The following is a 21,814-nucleotide window of genomic DNA, read 5'->3' as shown; positions in this document are numbered from 1 at the left end:
AGTTTTCCCGCCAAAACCCATACCACTAACTATTCCTAGTTTAAAGACCTAACAGCTCCCTCCACTGCATTGGCCAGTGCTCCCACCCCACACCTAGATAAGTGAACCCCATTCCTGGCATACATGTCATTTCCGCCATAGAAGAGGTCCCAGTTGTCAATGAATGTTACCGCATTTTCCTTACAGTATTTGTCTAGCCAGCAATTGACACCAATTGCTCTGGACAACCATTCATTTCCAACTCCTCTCCTTGGCAAAATGCCACATATGACAGGTTTCCCACCCTTCCTCCTAATTATCTCTATTGCTGACCTATACCTGCTAATCAGGTCCTCACTCCTACGTCTGCCAACATCGTTGCCTCCAGCACTTAGACAGATAATAGGATTGCTCCCATTACCTCTCATGATGTCATCCAGACGGCTAACAATATCCTTCATCCCAGCCCCAGGAAAACACACTCTCTGCCTCCTACTCCTATCGTTCAAGCAGAATGCCCTATCCATGTACCTAATCTGGCTATCCCCAACAACAACAATGTTTTTACCTTCCTTGGCGTCGTCCGTCGTGATGCTCCGAGTAGTCGACTCACATTCGCCAGGTAGCATTACACCACTTGTAGAATTCGTCAAGACGTTCTCGATGGTCTTCGTTGGGGTTTCTAGGGATGTCTTACTCACGTCTGCCAATGCTTCTTTGGTGCTCGTTGTGGCATTCCCATTCAGGTTGTTGTCGAGGAATAGACCTAGGAATTTGCCCTCATTATGTCTGGCAATTAGAGTGCTGTCGATCTTAATATTAAGTTGTGAGACACCTGCTCTGCTACCAAACATAATATAGTAGGTTTTGTTAGTTTTAAGTGTAAGTTTATCGGCTGTCATCCAAGTAGATATATTGAGCAGCTCCTCGTTAACATTGGTGTTGAGGGTGGTAAGATTTGGGTGGAAGATGACAGAAGTCGTGTCATTAGCAAAGAGAATGGGCTTCAGGTGTTGGGAAGATCATTGATATATATTTATTTTTTATGTCTTTGCAAACAGTACATTGAGATTTTATATTTACAATAGTGGGTTGCATGCAAAGAGAGCCTCTATTATGCCTGGACATTATGGGCCAACTTAACATTATTGGCTTACTGACTACTTAACACTAAGGATTATATCATAGTTGTACAGTAGGACAATAATTATTTCATAGTTGAACAGTAGATTATTAATAATAAGTGAATTAAAATTGCATAAGACAAAGGATAAATTCATATAGTCTAAAATGTTTTTTGTGAAAACAATGGTTAAATTATTTTCCTGTCAACAATGGATAAAAGATTCAAAGTGATTGTTGAAGTTATGATGTGGGAGTACATAGGTATGTGTGTACTGAGTATTTAGCGTTTAGCCTAAGGTGATTCAGTGGCTTTTGAGAAAAGTCTTAAACTGATTTTCAGACTGGGTTACTTTAATATCTTCTGGTAATGAATTCCATATTTTAGGGCCCTTTATGTGCATAGAGTTTTTACACAGTGTGATATGGACACGAGGTATATCAAAAAGAGATCTGTCTTGTGTTGTGGTCAAGTGTCCTGTTTAGGTTGGTGAGAAGTTTGAGTGGAGGGTTTATATTTGCGCGTATTGTTATGTGTATGTAGTAGGCACATGAATAAGTATGGATGTTCTTAATGGTGAGCAGATTCAGACTTGAAAATTGGTAGAGTATGCTGGCGGGAGTGGGAATTCGTTATCATTCTTACTGCTGCCTTTTGCTGGGTTTTGAGGGGTTTTAGGTGATTGGATGTTGTTGATCCCCATGCACAAATTCCATATGTAAGATAAGGGTATATGAGTGTATGGTACAGTGCCAGGAGAGCTGATTGTGGAACGTAGTACCTTATCTTTGATAGTATGCCTACAGTCTTGGAGATTTTCTTGGTGATTTGTTGTATGTGTGTCCGGAACTTAAGGCTACTGTCAAGGTGGATACCTAGGAATTTTCCCTGTGAGTCTTGTGACTGATGATCCATTTAGCGTTATGTTAATCGGATCATTTGCACCTTTGTTTCCAAACTGAATGAAATAGGTTTTATCTGTATTCAGGGTAAGTTTATTAGTCATCATCCAGACAGATATTTTCTGCAATTCGGCATTGACTGTGTTTGCTAGTATGAATGTGTTTGGGTGGGAAAAGACATATGTAGTGTCATCTGCAAATAATATGGGTTTGAGTAGCTGTGATACATTCGGTAGATCATTGATGTAGATGAGAAAGAGGAGTGGTCCAAGGACGCTTCCTTGTGGGACTCCTACTGTGATTGGTTGGGTGGAAGAGTTTGCATCATTTGCATACACATATTGAGTTCTGTTACTAAGGTATGATTTTAGGTAGTTGAGGGAGTGGCCTCTGATACCATAGTGCGTTAATTTGGAGTACAGCAGTTCATGGTCGACTGTATCGAAAGCTTTACGTAAATCAATGAAAATGCCCACCGGGACTTCTTTCTTTTCGGTGCGGGATATATTAGTTCTAGCATGTGTATGATAGCATCATTCGTGCTTTTATTATTCCTGAATCCAAACTGACAAGGGTTTAATATGTTGTGTGAGACGAGGTAGGAATAGATCCGTCTATGAATTAATTTTTCAAAGATTTTAGAGAGTAGTGGTAAGTTAGATATTGGTCTATAGTTATTCAAGTCAGCTTGGTCACCTCCTTTGTGGATCGGAGTGACCCTCGCTATTTTGAGGATTGTTGGGAAGGTAGCTGATTCAATGGATTTGTTAAAGAGCGTTGCAATAATTGGTGACAATACTTGAGGAAGAGCAGGTGACCAAGAACATTTCCCTGTGGTACTCCAGTATCAAGTGGTCGTGTTGATGAGGCTGTGTCTTTAATGGTGACATACTGATGCCTATTAGTAATGTAGGATTTGAAATATGCAAGTGCATGGCCTCTTATACCATAATGGTCAAGTTTGTGGAGTAAGATGCCGTGGTCTACTGTGTCAAAAGCTTATCTTAGGTCAATAAAAAGTCCTAGCAGATATTCCTTATTTTCTAATGCTGTACAAAGCAGATCTAGCATTTTTACAATTGCATCATTAGTGCTTTTATTTTTTCTGAAGCCAAAATGGCACGAGTTTCTCGAAGATTTTGGATAGCAACGGTAAGTTTGATATTGGCCTATAGTTGTTTACGTCTGTAGGGTCACCACCTTTATGTATTGGTGTAACCCTTGCTGTCTTGAGTAGTGTCGGGAACGTGCTAGTTTCTAGTGACTTGTTAAAAAGTAATGTAATAGCATGCGAAAGGACATGGGCCGCTCGCTTGTACAATAATGGTGGGACGTGAGACAGGTTCCCTGAGTTATTTTTAAGTGACTTTATAATTGTGGTGACTTCCGTGGGCTCAGTAGGTACAAGATAGAAGGAATGTTGCATCTGCCGAGTCTTTTGCTTTCATAGGGAGTGATTTTCGTGTGCAGGTTTGGTATCAATCCCTCCAGGACCTTCCAAGTGTATATTATCATGTATCTCTCTCGCCTGAGTTCCAGGGAATACAGATCAAGGACCTTCAACTGTTCCCAGTAATTTAGGTGCCTTATCGTGCTTATATGTGCCGTGAAAGTTCTTTGTACAATCTCCAGGTCTGCAATGTCACCAGCCTTGAAGGGGGCCATTAGTGTACAGCGGTATTCCAGCCTAGAGAACACAAGCGATTTGAAGAGAATCATCATGGGCTTGGCTTCCCTAGTTTTGAAGATTCTCATTATCCATCCTACCATTTTCCTAGCAAATGAGGTAGATACATTGTTGTGGTCTTTAAGGCGAGGTCCTCTGACATTATCACTCCCAGGTTCGTCATTATAACTACAGATTTTCTTATATAAGCATACGGTTAATGTAATGTCATATTATTTAGCTTTCATTTTTTCTAAGATAAACTTCAATTATTTTTTTACTTTTTTCAATATTGTTTTGATGTAAATCATCACATACCCGTCTAATAAAGAAATAAAAAAAAACATGAGAATCATGGGCAGCAGAAGCAGCAGCAGCAGGTGCAGCAGACAGCCCATTCCAGCTCTTGTATTCTGTGCCTCAGCTCTGTTGCTGATCATGAAGCAGAATCTTTTGCTAGCTGACCAGCGCGTATTTGCAGGTGAACAATGGCTGCGAGTCGAGAGGGGGTGAATGCTAATAACGAAAGAAATAAAAATAATATGAATGATTATAATTACTATTATTATCAGGTGCTAAACCCGTAGGGATTATACAGCGCCTAGGGTAGTGGAAGGCATTCAGGGAACTGGAGCACAGATACAATTCCCTAGATCAAGAACCCCTCACCAACGTCAAGGAACTTCCCTTGAAGGGTATGAAAGGTGATGAGGAAGTGAATTTTGAAGTGTCATAACTGTGTCAAAGTTAACTGAAAGAAAAACTAAACATTTTTCAAAGTGTTGGGAAATAAGGCAGTTGCACTGAGCTGGCCTAAATGATACTGGGTAGTGTTGCTGCATACCCAGGTGCGAGGGTAGGGCTAAGAGAGGACAGTCACAATGTACTCTCTCGAGTGTCAGGATTATGTCTGTGAAGGCTGCTATTCTGAAAGCTTATGCACCGGTACCAGAAAAATATCAGAAGTTTCGTGACCAGCGTTGAGGTTCTGGCGAAACCAATCATGAGCCAACACAGAGCAAAGTGCTTTAGTATGCTGGTGTCAAGCCGTAGAGGCGGGCCAGGACTTTGGTTAATTTTTTTTATTTGTTGCTGATAGAGGATTTTCTTGCTAATATTATTAGGAAGTAAGAGGTGCATCATAACTGTGTGCCCTCCGAGGTTCCGCCTCTTTAGCAGCAAGCAAAATCCATCTGGTGCGATGTTAATATTCAAAGGCCTCATGTGCCTGGGCCAGCACGAGCAGCTGAAATACCTATTCCCAGACCACCAATGACTGGCGAGGTAAGGCCACAAGAATAGTCTCAAAATAAGATCCCAAAGCCAGCCTGAAGAGATTCATTCATTCATTAGAGGTTCGCCGGTACTTCCGGCCCGGGTCTTCTCCATATGGTGTACAGCCTGAAGAGAGAGATGCAATTATTACACTTAGCTAGGTTGTTTGTCCCTCGTGCTTTAGGCTTCAGAATGCACAAGCACGATAATATGAACAGCATGTTGACGGCAGTGAAGGGACTTGAGCTTGAGTTCGTCACGGCCACGCTAGCTGGAGATTCGTCTGTAAAAACTTGCATTTGTGGTCACAGTGGTGCCTGTGCTAACCTTCCTATGGTGTACAAATATACCTAGTTGGACGAATCTTATTGTGGCTAGCTGGTCTAGTGGCTAACGGGACGGGCTGGAGTTTTGAGACTCTCTGACCGCGGGTTCAATCCCGGCCGGGGTATGGTTTGTTTGCAATCGTGTCATTACGATTTCGTGAGTCATGTCGACAAGCACAAGAACAAATGAAGTCCTGTCAGTACCGGTTATTATTATTAAAGATTTGCCGGTATTCTCCCGGCCCGGGCCTTTTCCAAGTGGTGGCCCGGCCTTGGCTCCCTCTTTAGGGAGTGTCTGAGACCTAAGTCTCCCATGGGAGGAGGCACAAGTACCTCCTCATCTTGGGGACCAACTGTCCCTAGGCCTAGCCACAAGCTAGGCCTCTCTGGTCTGCCATCCCCGCCCCAAGGGGACTAATGGGAATGACAGTCTTATGAGCTGCAAGCTCGGGCTCAGGCATCTACCCTGCCCTAGAAGGGCTGGGCATGGTGTCGATCGTCAGTACCGGTGTTTAGATCCGTCAGTGTACTTAATTTGTATTTTTCTTAACAGTGCAGCGAGAATTTTCTTTTGGGGCAATTTCCCTTACAAATGATTTCAGGATTATTAGTCGGAGGATCTCACCTTCAAGGACCATAACATTGTATCAATCGCATCTGCTAGAAAAATGACAGGATGGATAATGAGAACCTTCAAAACTAGGGAGGCCAAGCCCATGATGACACTCTTCAGGTTACTTGTTCTATCTAGGCTGGAATATTGCTGCACACTAACAGCACCTTTCAAGGCAGGTGAAATTGCCGACCTAGAAAATGTACAGAGAACTTTCACGGCGCGCATAACGGAGATAAAACACCTCAATTACTGGGAGCGCTTGAGGTTCCTAAACCTGTATTCCCTGGAACGCAGGAGGGAGAGATACATGATTATATACACCTGGAAAATCCTAGAGGGACTAGTACCGAACTTGCACACGAAAATCACTCACTACGAAAGCAAAAGACTTGGCAGACGATGCACCATCCCCCCAATGAAAAGCAGGGGTGTCACTAGCACGTTAAGAGACCATACAATAAGTGTCAGGGGCCCGAGACTGTTCAACTGCCTCCCAGCACACATAAGGGGGATTACCAACAGACCCCTGGCAGTCTTCAAGCTGGCACTGGACAAGCACCTAAAGTCAGTTCCTGATCAGCCGGGCTGTGGCTCGTACGTTGGTTTGCGTGCAGCCAACAGCAACAGCCTGGTTGATCAGGCTCTGATCCACCAGGAGGCCTGGTCACAGACCGGGCCGCGGGGGCGTTGACCCCCGGAACTCTCTCCAGGTAAACTCCAGACGAGTTTCTAGAGAGGGGCTTAAAGTTATGTGATGTTAAATGAGTACAGTTTCCATGGAGAGGTGAAATGTTTTTGTCTATAGATACAGCTCATGCAGGTTATAAAATTTAACAAAATTACAAGTGTTTACTTCTAGACATTTAGCAAAGTTTATGATGAATGATTCATGTCTTAGCATTTAAATTAAATAGTGTTATTCTCAAATATTCCATCACTTACACTATAAACACCAAGCTCCTTCCTCATATTAAGGACCCTTTAAAATTTCAAGGGTAACTAAGAATGATTATGAGAACACCATTTCGCATTAGCTGTAAAGGCCGGAAAAAAAATTCTTTAGCTAACATTAACATTAATTAGCCTAGCATAATCGACTAAGGATCCAATACAAGTATGTACACTATTCTCACTATTTTTACATTAGCACCATAGTTAGGATTGTAGCTAACAACTGCTCGAACAGCATTTATCCTATCTTTGCATTGTTCAAGACTATGGAGCTTAACTCTCCTCCAGGCTGAGGAACTGACCACCTCTGAACCACTTTTGAGGGTGATAGACTGATTACATAATTTTTTACAATCACTGCTAATGCTGTTTCTTGTATTCGAGTGAAGAAACTTACTGTATCAGCAAAACGTTTCGACATTATAAAGATACCAAACTGTTCCACGTGTTTTTTTTCATCTATATTTGCATATCTTGTTTAGTTATATGTTTGATTTACTAAAGGGTAAGTCTACACCAGGATATCCAAGATTTAACATAGGTTAGGTAAGGTTTGTCAAGAAATAGGACAAGTGTTACCTGACGCAGGTCTTAGTCATATGATAATCAACCACTGGAGCTGTTGGTCATCTGACCAAGGACTTCTGCGGCTTACCGGTCCACTCCTTTAAAAATTAAGGTTATAAGTTTTTTAACGTAATAGTTAAGTTTACCCTGCAAAAAAGTATGGGTAGGGTATGCCGTGTGCTTATCAATATCTTAAGTCTTGGATGAAAATATGGCAAGTCCTAGTCAACCACATAATTTGCTCAACAAAGGGTTAATAATGTTACTCATTGTCTTATGCCCTGTTGTGTAGATCATGATGTTATCAGCATAGCTTATAGCTATGTGTCTAGGTGAAGTAGGTAGTGCATTTTAAAGATTATTATTACATTAAATAATATGGATTTGAGATTATTATTATAATCAAAAAGAAGCGCTAAGCCACAAGGGCTATACAGAAATATGGATTTGAGAACATCTACTTGGTGTGCCAAGGGATATTTCTGTAGTCTCACTTCTAAAACTTTGATAGAGAACAGAGGATTATTATTACAATACAAAACTAAGCATTAAACCCACACAGGTCATACAGCACTGCAGGGTAAGATGTGGTAGATGTAATATGCTGGATCAGACAGAACAGTGGATACTACTGACAGATAACCTCATATCCAACTGAGTAGGCTACCACTGGTATTCAGTTTAACTATTCCATGTATGACAAACGTTTTGTTTAAGATATCCAGTTCATAAGACTGTAGATAAGGAGATAGTTGGTGTCTGATTATATACTAGTCTATTGAATATTCTTTCAAATGTTTTACAAAGACAACTGGGTACGTACGGTGAAACTGTTGGCCCAAGTACTGTATTAGCAAGGACTTTGATCAAGGTCCTTCACCAGCATCCAGGCACTTCCCTTGAGGGGCTTAGTACATACAAAGTTCGGATTAATTTTGGGCTGTGTGCATACCAGTTTGTTATTTTTTCAATTAAATAATCGGGTGAGTCCAGCAATTATTTAGTAATGCCTTCCCTGATCAGTTTCAAATGTTCAAAGCTAATATTTAATTTCATGATAAATTTATACACATGTAAAAAAAAAAAGACAGTCGTTGATGACATCCCTGACTATTGGGCTATCCTGGGTTAATAATCCAAACAAAATTTTTCTTTTGCATGCACTGAGGTAGAAGAAGTTAGGTTTAATGGTTATAGGGGATGCCTTTCTCAAATCGAGTATCAACCAAAAAAGTCCTACTACATATATTCAAAACAGTGCTAATGGATAGATCATCATAATTTGACAAACTTAAAATAAGCAGTACACTCATCAGGAAATAAAGTTTTTTTTTTTTTTTTTTCAACAAGTCGGCCGTCTCCCACCGAGGCAGGGTGACCCAAAAAAGAAAGAAAATCCCCAAAAAGAAAATACTTTCATCATCATTCAACAATTTCACCACACTCGCACATTATCACTGTTTTTGCAGAGGTGCTCAGAATACACAGTTTAGAAGCATACACATATAAAGATACACAACATATCCCTCCAAACTGCCAATATCCCAAACCCCTCCTTTAAAGTGCAGGCACTGTACTTCCTATTTCCAGGACTCAAGTCCGACTATATGAAAATAACTGGTTTCCCTGAATCCCTTCACTAAATATTACCCTGCTCACACTCCAACAGATCGTCAGGTCGCAAGTACCATTCGTCTCCATTCACTCCTATCTAACACACTCACGCACGCTTGCTGGAAGTCCAAGCCCCTTGACCACAAAACCTCCTTTACCCCCTCTCTCCAACCCTTTCGAGGACGACCCCTACCCCGCCTTCCTTCCCCTATAGATTTATATGCTTTCCATGTCATTCTACTTTGATCCATTCTCTCTAAATGACCAAACCACCTCAACATCCCCTCTTCTGCCCTCTGACTAATACTTTTATTAACTCCACACCTTTTCCTAATTTCCACACTCCGAATTTTCTGCATAATATTTACACCACACATTGCCCTTAGACAGGACATCTCCACTGCCTCCAACCGTCTCCTCGCTGCTGCATTTACCACCCAAGCTTCACACCCATATAAGAGTGTTGCTACTACTATACTTTCATACATTCCCTTCTTTGCCTCCATAGATAACGTTTTTTGACTCCACATATACCTCAACGCACCACTCACCTTTTTTCCCCTCATCAATTCTATGATTAACCTCATCCTTCATAAATCCATCAACCGACACGTCAACTCCCAAGTATCTGAAAACATTCACTTCTTCCATACTCCTCCCCAATTTGATATCCAATTTTTCTTTATCTAAATCATTTGATACCCTCATCACCTTACTCTTTTCTATGTTCACTTTCAACTTTCTACCTTTACACACATTCTCAAACTCATCCACTAACCTTTGCAATTTTTCTTTAGAATCTCCCATAAGCACAGTATCATCAGCAAAAAGTAACTGTGTCAATTCCCATTTTGAATTTGATTCCCCAAAATTTAATCCCACCCCTCTCCTGAACACCCTAGCATTTACTTCCTTTACAACCCCATCTATAAATATATTAAACAACCATGGTGACATTACACATCCCTGTCTAAGACCTACTTTTACCGGGAAGTAGTCTCCCTCTCTTCTACACACCCTAACCTGAGCCTCACTATCCTCATAAAAACTCTTTACAGCATTTAATAACTTACCACCTATTCCATATACTTGCAACATCTGCCACATTGCTCCTCTATCCACTCTATCATATGCCTTTTCTAAATCCATAAATGCAATAAAAACTTCCCTACCTTTATCTAAATACTGTTCACATATATGCTTCAATGTAAACACTTGATTTACACATCCCCTACCCACTCTGAAACCTCCTTGCTCACCGCAATCCTACATTCTGTCTTACCTCTAATTCTTTCAATTATAACCCTACCGTACACTTTTCCTGGTATACTCAGTAAACTTATTCCTCTATAATTTTTAGTCTCTTTTGTCCCCTTTCCCTTTATATAAAGGGACTATACATGCTCTCTGCCAATCCCTAGGTACCTTCCCCTCTTTCATACATTTATTAAACAAAAGTACCAACCACTCCAACACTATATCCCCCCCTGCTTTTAACATTTCTGTCATGATCCCATCAGTTCCAGCTGCTTTACCCCCTTTCATTCTACGTAATGCCTCACATACCTCCCCCACACTTACATTCTGCTCTTCTTCACTCCTAAAAGATGGTATACCTCCCTGACCAGTGCATGAAATTACTGCCTCTCTTTCTTCCTTAACATTTAAAAGTTCCTCAAAATATTCTCGCCATCTACCTAATACCTCCATCTCCCCATCTACTCTGTTTTTAACTGACAAATCCATACTTTCCCTAGGCTTTCTTAACTTGTTTAACTCACTCCAAATTTTTTTCGTATTTTCATTAAAATTTCTTGACAGTGCCTCTCCCACTCTATCATCTGCTCTCCTTTTGCACTCTCTTTACCTTTCTTTTACTCTCCATATACTCTGCTCTTCTTGTAACACTTCTGCTTTGTAAAAACCTCTCATAAGCTACCTTTTTCTCTTTTATCATACCCTTTACTTCATCATTCCACCAATCACTCCTCTTTCCTCCTGCCCCCACCCTCCTATAACCACAAACTTCTGCCCCACATTCTAATACTGCATTTTTAAAACTATTCCAACCCTCTTCAACCCCCCCACTACTCATCTTTGCACTAGCCCACCTTTCTGCCAATAGTCGCTTATATCTCACCCGAACTTCCTTCTCCCTTAGTTTATACACTTTCACCTCCCTCTTACTTGTTGTTGCCACCTTCCTCTTTTCCCATCTACCTCTTACTCTAACTGTAGCTACAACTAAATAATGATCCGATATATCAGTTGCCCCTCTATAAACATGTACATCCTGGAGCCTACCCATCAACCTTTTATCCACCAATACATAATCTAATAAACTACTTTCATTATGTGCTACATCATACCTTGTATATTTATTTATCCTCTTTTTCATAAAATATGTATTACTTATTACCAAATCTCTTTCTACACATAGCTCAATTAAATTTAATCCAAGAAGGGCAGGTCTTTTTCCTGGAATCAAGAGCCCCTCACTGGCATGCAAGAACCTTTCAGGAATAGATCCAATGGGAGACTAGGTCATTTCTTGCAACCTCCCTTGATGGGATAATAACTTAGAGCAGAGTATATCCACAAAGAAGCACTAAGCCCACAAGGGCCATATAGTGCCAGGAAAAAAAGGGAGAACAACTTAATTTTTTTTTAAATGGAAAACCCTTCACCAGTATCAATATAGCCCCATCCTCCCTCAAGCAATTTTCACAAATTTTACTGCACCCTGCCATAATTTTTTTAGAATACACTGACTGTCTCACCGAGGCAGGGTGACCTGAGAAAGAAAAACTTTCTCCATCATTTACACTATCATTGTCTTGCCATAGATGTGCAGATACGAGTTTACATGTCACTCTAAACAGCAAATATCCCATGCCACATATAAACTAAATAATGTAATCTTAATACTACTGATTGCAAAAAAGGATTTAGGAGTTCTGGTTAGCAGTAATCTAAAACCAAGACAACAGTGTATTAATGTTTGCAATAAAGCTAACAGAATCCTTGGCTTCATATCAAGAAGTATAAATAATAGAAGTCCTCAGGTTGGTCAACTCTATATATCCTTGGTTAGGCCTCATTTAGATTATGCTGCACACTTCTGGTCACCATATTACAGAATGGATTTATAAATGCACTGGAAAACATAGAGGATGACAAACTTGATCCCATGTATCAGAAATCTTCCCTATGAGGATAGACTGAGAGCCTTGAATCTGCACTCTGGAAAGGCATAGAATTAGGGGGGATATGATCAAGGTGTATAAATGGAAAACAGGAATAAATAAAGGGGATGTAAACAGCGCGCTGAAAATTTCCAGTCAAGACAAGACTCAAAGCAATGGTTTCAAGTCAGAAAAATTCAGATCCAGGAAGGATATTGGAAAGCACTGATTTGGTAATAGTTGTGGATGAATTGAACAAACTCCCGAGTACCATCAGAGAAGTGAAAACGTTGTGTAGTTTTAAAAATAGGTTAGATAAATACACGAGTGGGTGAGAGTTGGACCTGACTAGCTTGTGCTGCTAGGTCTGATGCTGTGCTCCTTCCTTAAGTGGAAGTGACCTGACTAGGTGGGCCAATGGTCTAAGCCAGGTGACATGGACCTGCTTCAAATAAGTAAGCCTGCTGCAGTGTTCCTCCTTTCTTGTGTTCTTAAGTGCTAAACCCACATGGAACAGTGCTGTGATTAGGGGTGAGCAAGGGCAGGGGTATGCAGGGGTAGGACTGTACAAGAACAAGGGTTAATGTCAGTTTGAAAGCATAGCTGGTGCAAGAGGTTTGTTAAAGTCAAAGGAAGTCTGCATTAAAGGTGACATTCAGCAAGATCAGTGTGTTGGGTACTGTAGGTGTTAGAAGTGAATCTTGCATACCCACTTATAATAAAATAACACAATCAAACTAAGTGCTAAACCCAAAAGGGTTATACAGCACTTCTAAGTGGGATGTGCCAAAGGAATATGCAGAGATCGTAGACTAGTTTGGGAAAGGAGTGTGCAAGAGGTAAATTTAGCAGGGGTAGTGGAGTGTCCACTGTTAGACTGGACAAATTATTAAGATGTAGTGAAATGATAATGCAGTCCAGCAGTCCTTGCAAAGCAGCATCAGTTATTTCTCTGTATAGCTGTGAGATTATTATTATTATAATCAAGGGGGAAGCGCTAAACCCGGAGGATTATACAGCGCCTGGGGGGGGGATATGTGGAAGGCATTCAGGCTTAATTCGGGGAACTGGAGCACAGATCCAATTCCCTAAATCAAGAGCCCCTCACCAACATCAAGGAACCTTCCTTGAGGGGATAGCTGTGAGAGACATGTGATCTAACATTAGTGAGAAAATGATGCCAAGACCTCCATTCTGGTTTGATAGAAAAAAAAATTATGCATTCTAACTCAGACTAATGTTGTTGCTAGTGGTTTTGGTGTCAAGAGCACTTTAAAAATTGATACAAATTAATAATTTAAAGTGCTAAGCGAGTAGTGAACAGTAACATCCAAGGGAAATTGGTAGGTAGTGTTGAACAAGTGCCTGAATCTATTAACTGACATGAACACTGGTCCAGAAATCCAGCAAAAAAAAAAAAAAAAAACTTTAATATTCAATAAAAATGAGATCAAACTAGTATATATGAAAGACGATGGGATGAGAGGTAAAGTCCTTGCATAACTTGTAATGCACATTAGATGTCAAACAAGACCTATTATAGTGATTTTACAATTTTGTCTTGAATTCTCAAAATAAAAAATAAAAGTATACTACATTTTTTGTGAGTAATAATGCTGTAGGAGTTATATATTATATTCATGAAGGAAGCACTAAATCCATGTGCCCTATAGCACCTGGGTAATGAGAGGTAATCGGGTTCTATTCAAGATTAACTCAGGTTAAATTCATTGGGTCAAAAACAGCAACATCTAGGCACCTCCCTTGTATACACTATTATTTAACTCTGCAAGTTACACAAACAGTATTGATGTATTTACTTCCCCTTCCCTATTGATGTATTTACTTTGCCCTCTGCCCTTCAAGGTATCTAACTTGTCTAGATGTAGTCTGTTATTGTTTTCCAGAGTGTTGTAAAGTATTCATTTACTGCCCATTGCTCACTGAGGTCAGAATACCATACAGGCTATCACAGAACAAAAAATAATTAAACATTGAATAATCTGAGTTACAGTTTCACAAAATGTTGAAGATCCAGCTGCCAATTTTTCCGTCATATTTTTTTCACATTTGTGGAACTAGTATACAATGGTCATGCTTATCATAGGCCTTCACAGTTTGTGCACAGAACATCAACAATTTGCCAATCTTCCATTGAATCCAAAACCATGTTATAGTGATTCAGCAGTTAAATCACAGGAGCACTAGAGTATATTCTGTTAACCTGGGTATTATTGTTATGCATGGGGTTAATGATAAGCCCACAGGGGTCATACAGCACCTGGGGGAATGGAAGGCATTTATTTTCGATCCAAGGGGACCACAGGTCCAATTCAAGAGCCCCTCATCAATGTCCAGGATACCTAGGGGTATCCTGGGTACTGATATATTCATGGTCAAGTGCTAAACCCATAGTAGTCATGTAGCACCTGAGAAAAGCAAGTGGAAAAATACGAGCAGTTAGGATTGATTTTGGAAGTGGAAGGTAACCTAAATTCGTTAGAGATCTCTGCCAGCATAGTCTCTCCCATTAACCCTTAAACTATCCAAACATAGATCTACGTTCACGTGCGTAGCGCTCCGACCTTGATTTTGTCCATTTGAAAGCATGTAAAAAAAAAACATAGCTCTACGTTCGGAGCCCCCCCGCACGTGGACGTAGATCTACGTTTGGACAGTTTAAGGGTTAAAGAGACTGCCCTTTGTAGAGGCCAATACCAGTAGGTTTAAGTTAGAGAGATCACACCCATATCTTAGATTATCTTTATGGGATATTCAAGGCCTGTTGCATTCTTTTGACAATTTTATAGAAAACCAAGTCAGGACCCGAAGATTTTTTTTATTTAATAGGTCGAATTAAACCTACAAGTCACACAGCTTGAAGAATGGGAGGCAATTAGATCTGATCCAAGGAATAGGTCATAAAGCATGGAAAGGAAGTTGAAAAGTTGAGAGCAATGTGTGGTGCAAGTATTGTGTAGAGAATTTGGAGCATCAAAAATAGAGTATAATTCAGAGGACTGAAAGGTTCTAGAGGTAGTTTGGGCATGTAGAGGGGATGGAGGGGTATAGGATGATGAGGGTGTATAAATTTGGGAGAGAACATCAGAAAGATAGTTGTCCCAGGAATGGTTGAGGACTGAGCATCCAGCAGGCTTGCATGAGCATGCTAGACAGTGAAGGGAGACAAGTAGTTTTTGGTGGATGTGCTACTGAAGTGAGCAAGATAACATTTATGAAGGGATTCAGGAAAACAGGTTAGCTGATTAAATCCTGGAGGCAGGAAGGGCAGTGCCTACATTCTGAAGAAGGGGTGAGGATGTTACAGTAGGAGTGATCTAAGTTGTAAAATGTAGAGCATTAAACTTAAAAGGGTTATAATATCTCAGGTAATTTGAGGTACTAAGGCTCAACTGAAGGGAGGTAACTTGATGCTGAGGGGCTTAATCTAATGAAAAGGACCTGTTCTCAAATTCCTTAAAACAAGCCTTAATGCTTTTTTTTCTACCAGGGGCTGTATGACCCATATGGGTTTAGTGCTTCCCCCATGAATGTACAAAGGAAAAGGCAGGTTCAGTTCTTTGAATCAAGAACTCCTAACTGGCATCAAGGAACTTCACCCAAGGGAAACATACGAATAACAGAAAGTTTCCTTTTTTAGGTCATCCTGTCTTGGTTGAAGAGAGCCAATGAAGAAAAAAAAAAGGCTATTACTTTTATGTAAATAAGTGTAGCACAATCATGAAGCTCTCCATAGTATAGTATGAGGTGACATATTTATCTTAGTATCATCCAGGTGGTCATTTACAAACTTTAAGGAATATTTAAAATTTAAAATAAAATGTTCAAAGCTTCTATGTTATTATTGTTAATCAAAACTTAAGTGCTAAACCAAAAGCATTTATAAAATGAGCAAATGGCAAAAGCTAACAAATACTTAGTTAAATATATTTGGGGTCACTTTTAAAATAGGAAAGATAAATATGATTGAGGAGGAGTGGATCTGAAAATCTGCCTAGCATGAGCCAGCAGGGCTACTGCACTGCTTCTCCATTCTTATGTTCTTTGCCAGTGTCTTTGGTTTTATTTGATAAGGAAAGTAAGTTGTTTAAGATTTATTCTTGACTTACTTTATTTTCTAGCTTTTCCATACTTTTGAAACATGATACATAAACTACATCAATTAGAATGTTATATTCTATATTACAAAGTCATATTAATTTGAGAATATTTTAACTAAATCAAAACACCTCTAATATGAATTAAACAAAATTTGTGAAATAAACCAATTTCCTTCTCTCAAAAATACAAAAGGAACATGTAATTTCATTCCAGTAAATAACATCACAAACTAAATTTATGAACTGTCTTGGCATGCTAATCAACGAATTTAATTTATACCTCATATTAGTATTTCCAAACATTGATATAAACATGTAGAGTAACAATACTGATCGACTTTATTCATTTTTAAAGATTTATTATAATTTCAAGTCAAAGTTTAGAAGGATTTACAATAGGCATGAGGTGGTAGGGGTGGAGGACAAGTACTACACTTGAGATTCTCTAAAGATACAACTGCTTCACAATTATCAATAACCTTGGTAGTCATATTTTATACCGAGAACTGCAGAAGGAAACCATCAACTATAGCCAAGTTACCACATTAAGCTGGAGATTCAAATGTGGATGCTATACCAAATAACCCTAAGACTGCTTCTTTGGCCAAGAAGAATTTTGCCTTTTTCACATTGGGTCCTGAAAAAATTAAATTAATTGAAAAAATGATAATTGTACTAAATACTTAACACAATTACAGTACATCAAATTCTTATCCTAGTCACCATCATCAAAGATGTAATGGTTTATGCATAACATACCCCAACACCTTATATCACAGTAATCTCTCTTATTCAGACTAATATATGTGGGGAGGAGGAGACTAATTACAAAATTGAATTTTTTTCTTAAGTACAGCCATTCTTGAAAACTGCAGGCTTAATTATTTACAAGTTTTGATTATTCAAAGTTTTTACTGATGAGCAACCAAAGAATAAAATCAATTATCTAACATTTCTCTGGTTCAATGGCTTTCCAGCATTAAACTTCTTATTTATTTTGACCAATGTTCTTTCTGAATGTTAACATTAACCAGTTGAGTGATACACTTGAAAAATAAAGTCTGAAACAAAATGAACCTAAATGTGAAAAACAAATTTGTTGTACAGACTTAACTTTGAATTATTAGTGGCATTTTATTTTCAGGGGACCTCTAGGAACATAAGCCTTCCACAAATCTTGAAAGATGATTGTGTTCCAAAAGAAGTTTTAGTAACACCATTATTTGAAAAAAAATAAGAATTATCTCACTAGTAGTATGCTCCTAAATAAAATTAGGTAATCTTTACTCAGTTTCAAAAAATTCCAATATTTGGCAATATAATTTCCAAATTAAGGAATTCAGATTCCTAATTTGAGAGAATTCCAAATACAGTATATAAAGTGTACTTTTTTTTTTTTAACATGCTAGCCATCTCCCACCAAAGAAGGGCAACCCAATAAAGAAAAATACTTTCACCATCATTTACACAATCACCGTCTTTGCAGAGGTGCCCAGATATCACAGTTTTTTAAAGTGCAGGCATTGTACTTCCCACCTCCAGGAGTTAAGTCTTCCTAACCAGTTTCCCTGAATCCCTTAACAAAATATTACCTTGCTCACACTCCAACAGCTCATCAGGTCCCAAAAACCATTAGTCTCCATTCACTCCTATCTAACATGCTCACACATGTCTGCTGAATGTCCAGGTCCCTTGCACACAAAACCTCTTTTACCCCTCCCTCCATCCTTTCCTAGGATGACCCCTACCTGTCCTCCCCTCCACTACAAATTTATAAACCCTCTAGGTCATTCTATATTGCTCCATCCTCTAAATGACCCAACCATCTCAACAACCCCTCTTCAGCCTTCTGAATAATACTTTTAGTAACCAATTTATCCTGTACATTCTAAGTGCAGCAATGTCAAGTTATGCATTTCCTAAACTAGCATACATAGTATTAAATATTAAAAATAATAAAAAACTGAAAAGCAATCATAATTTGGCATTAATAAATTGTAAAATGATAGTGTTAATTTTGCCACCTTAACACAAAATAAAATCTAGTGTTCATGAAATGCCACTGCAACAGGCCTACTGGCCCATGTGAGCCAGGTCCAATTCTCCCACTCCCTTAAGCCAATGCCTTAACCTAGTCAGGTCAGTCACATTCACTTAAGGAAGGAGCACAGCATTTGACCTAGTAGCACAAGATAGTCAGGGTCCAACTCACACCCACCCACACTCACTCATGTATTTATCCAACCTATTTTTAAAACTACACATCATCTTAGCTTCTATGACGGTACTCGAGAGTTTGTTCCACTCATTTATAACTATTACCAAACCGGTGCTTTCCTATATCCTTCCTGAATCTGAATTTTTCCAACTTAAAACCACTGCTGTGAGTCCTGTCTATGAAATTTCCAATTCTCCAAGTAGGTAACAGTTAACAGGTTAAACAAATTACAACAAAAATGTAAAACAATTCAGAGATAACTGCAGGCACATTCAGATCTAACACTTACTAGCCTACCTGAAAGATCCAGAGAGATATATCATTCTAACTTTAAATGCAACTAAAGAAAAACCCTATTCCAAATTCTAGAAACAAACCAATCCCAAAACAAGAAACTTAACACTCACGACAAATAATTCACACACACTCTTGGCCTCTCATCCTGCTAATGAATGGAAGTGTTCCAATTTACACCAAACTACCATGTGACATCCTTCAAAGTCAAACTCCATAATGAGTTTTGTTACTGGCAACCAACCTAATTCCTCATACTTATTACCAATCACAAGTACCCTCCATAATAAAAATCACTCAATGTACAGAAAGCAATAAATCAAACATCATTATATACAAGGCATCACAACTGTTTTCAGCAGCCAGTGCAATTCCTTTCAATACATGATTTGACTCGGAAACTTGTACAGATATTCAAAACAACTAGTAACTCCCAATCCATAAAGGTGATAACTCCAACAAACAACTAACATCAATTGCAAATCAACCAATACTGTCAAATATGAAAAAATGCTATATATATTTTTCCATATATAATCAAGTAAAAAATTATCTCCATGCTAGTACAAATGCAATAAAAATATGGGACAATCTATACAGAAATTGACAAGAACAAATATCCACTTGGCATATTCGACTAGCTAATAACCTTCAACACTATTTACCCCAACCTCCTCTAAAAACTGAGACATAATAAATTCAACAGGCTACTCCTACTATAGTAAATCCTACTTAAGTAGGAGACAAACAAATCAGCATTTACTCTCAATATACTGTATACTGATGTTCCCCAAAGCACTATTCTGCACCCCTCCCTATTCCATTTTATATTAATGACCTATCAAATACCACCCAACAACTCAAATCAATACTGAGTTGTATAGGGTATAGACCCTGAAGGAGAGGTAAGGATGTTGCAATTTGGAGGGCCATCTGAACTGTGTCAATCAATTGAATGGGTGATGTTTCCTCTTTTCTGCATCACCTACCTTGGTGGCAGATGGCCAGTGTTAAAATTATTACTCCTAGTCAGTTTGCCTAAAATGCTTTGCATAATTATGAGCTTTTCCATGTAAGAAAACTTTGTAATACTAATGTATTTTCAGGAAAAATATATTAAATAAATGATTATGATTATATATACACTATAAAAAAAAAAAGACAAATTCACACCTCCCACCAAATATAATGCAATCATGGCAATCACTGTACATAAAGGTTAATGTTTTGGGGTGATTTCAAACTATCATGCATCTAATTATGCAGCACAAATAAGCAAACATTTTATCATAAGAGACACCTTAGTTTGTTTATAAATACCTTAATTACTAAAATTTTTAAAGCCATTTCTCCTACCTTCCCCAGTGAACACCTTTCCATCAATGTCAGCTGTAACACTAAAGAAAGGTTTGCTGTCATGCATCGTCTGAGAAACAGTGTACTGAACTCCAGGTTTCATTTGATGTAAAACCATGACTGGATGCATGGCACCTGCATTTTCAGGAACCTGCTTAGCTGGATTTGGCACCTTCAAAGGCTCTGCTGTGTCTGGCTGAAAACAAAAACTGAATATTTTTAACTAGTCAAAACAGAATATTCCGATTTCGATGAGAAACATCTTAATCGTCAGAAAATAAATATCTATTATGTTACTCAATGGCTACATTAGTATGATCAAATGATGTATTGCAATACAAGCACAAATATCTTACTCGTCCATCAGTGGCAGGAGTGTTGGGAGCACGGCCTCCTAGATGAGCACATATTGCTTCAGTAAATGCTGCAGCTTGTGGGAATTCTTCCTTAACTGCATTTGTTCCCTCAGACTGATTTAAGAATGCTTGAAATCCTGCAAAGTGAGAAGCAGCTAGTTCCCACAAAAACAGAACAATTAGGCAAATCTGTCTATTATTCAATATACAATTACTGAAGAACTGTATGTATTTGGAAGCAAATTTTGAATTATGTTAAGTTCCAGTATGAAATAAAGTAATAAGTAATAGCAGAAACAAACATGTATGGTGGAGAAGTGGTCACTGTACCAGCCTAGCAACCTAACAGTCCCATATTTCATTCTTGCTGAGACAGTGTTTATTTCAAATCTAGTGTGCTAGTTTCCAGAGTGCAACCAAATTCCTAGCAGGACATCATAAAATTCCAAATGAGACCTTTTGTATACACCTTCCTTCTTCCTTACTAAGTGTGTAGTAATGCCAAAAGTACTATTGTACTCAACCTTGATGACCCGTACTCCCCCCTACACCGAGAATGTAACATGGTCTTGCTGGTGGGTCCAAGAAAAGACCTGAAACACTAAAGCATGGATAGAGCTGAAGATAGGAAGGAAGGAAGAATGAGGAAAGGACAGGGTAACTGATACAAAGAAAGAAAAAAGTCCCTAGGAGGGAGAGGAAGAATTAGGATAAATATGAGAGAGAGAAGAAAAAGGTGGAAGAGCTTAACAGAAAACAAAGGAATTATAAAGAGAAGGGAAAGAGGAAGATAATAAAGTGAGAGAAAAAGGAAAAGTGGGGGTAAGGAGAGGAAATCGAGAAAAGAAGAGCAGAGGATAGTGATGAAAATATGAAAGGGATAAAAAAGGGAAGAAAAAATGAGGAGAGAGAAAAAGATAAAGTGAAATGAGACAAGGATGCAGAGAAAAGAAAAGGATGTGGAGTAAAGAAATATGCATGAGGAAGCAAAGTGAAATACAGGGAAGAGAGGAGAGGAAAAGTATGAATAGGGAAGGGAGAGATGAGAGAGGGAGGGGCAAAGGAGAGGAGAGTAGGGGGACACAAGAGGGCAGGAGGGAGTGAAGGAAAGGGGACAGAGGGAGGAAAGGAGAAAACATAAGAGATAAATGACAGGAAGGAGAGAGGAGAGGAGGGACATAGAAGGGAAGAGGTGAGACAGGCAGGAGGGAAGGAAGAGGTGAGACAGGCAGGAGGGAAGGAAGAGGTGAGACAGGCAGGAGGGA

General features: G+C 39.1%; 1 protein-coding gene across 10 annotated transcripts in view; it reads right to left on the bottom strand.

The window, feature by feature from the left end:
• Window positions 1–16,318: 16,318 nt before the first annotated feature.
• Window positions 16,319–21,814, bottom strand: part of LOC128696512 (double-stranded RNA-specific editase 1) — a 70,105-nt gene continuing 64,609 nt past the window's right edge. For 7 of the 10 annotated variants that reach the window (XM_070094727.1, XM_070094729.1, XM_070094732.1 and 4 more), the window contains 3 exons: window positions 20,550–20,704; window positions 20,194–20,389; window positions 16,319–16,962 (listed from right to left, as the gene is read on the bottom strand). In XM_070094727.1, the coding sequence (XP_069950828.1) occupies window positions 16,871–16,962; window positions 20,194–20,389; window positions 20,550–20,704 (443 nt within the window). In that variant the 3' untranslated portion in view covers window positions 16,319–16,870. The remainder of the gene's footprint in view (window positions 16,963–20,193; window positions 20,390–20,549; window positions 20,705–21,814) is intronic. The other 3 variants (XM_070094730.1, XM_070094738.1, XM_070094731.1) reach the window with 2 other exon arrangements.

Source organism: Cherax quadricarinatus, chromosome 47 (assembly GCF_038502225.1).
Source record: "Cherax quadricarinatus isolate ZL_2023a chromosome 47, ASM3850222v1, whole genome shotgun sequence".
In the NCBI taxonomy this organism is placed as follows: Eukaryota; Metazoa; Arthropoda; class Malacostraca; order Decapoda; family Parastacidae; genus Cherax; species Cherax quadricarinatus.
Note: the sequence above shows the minus strand (reverse complement) of the source record. Positions and strands in the feature narration are given on the sequence as shown.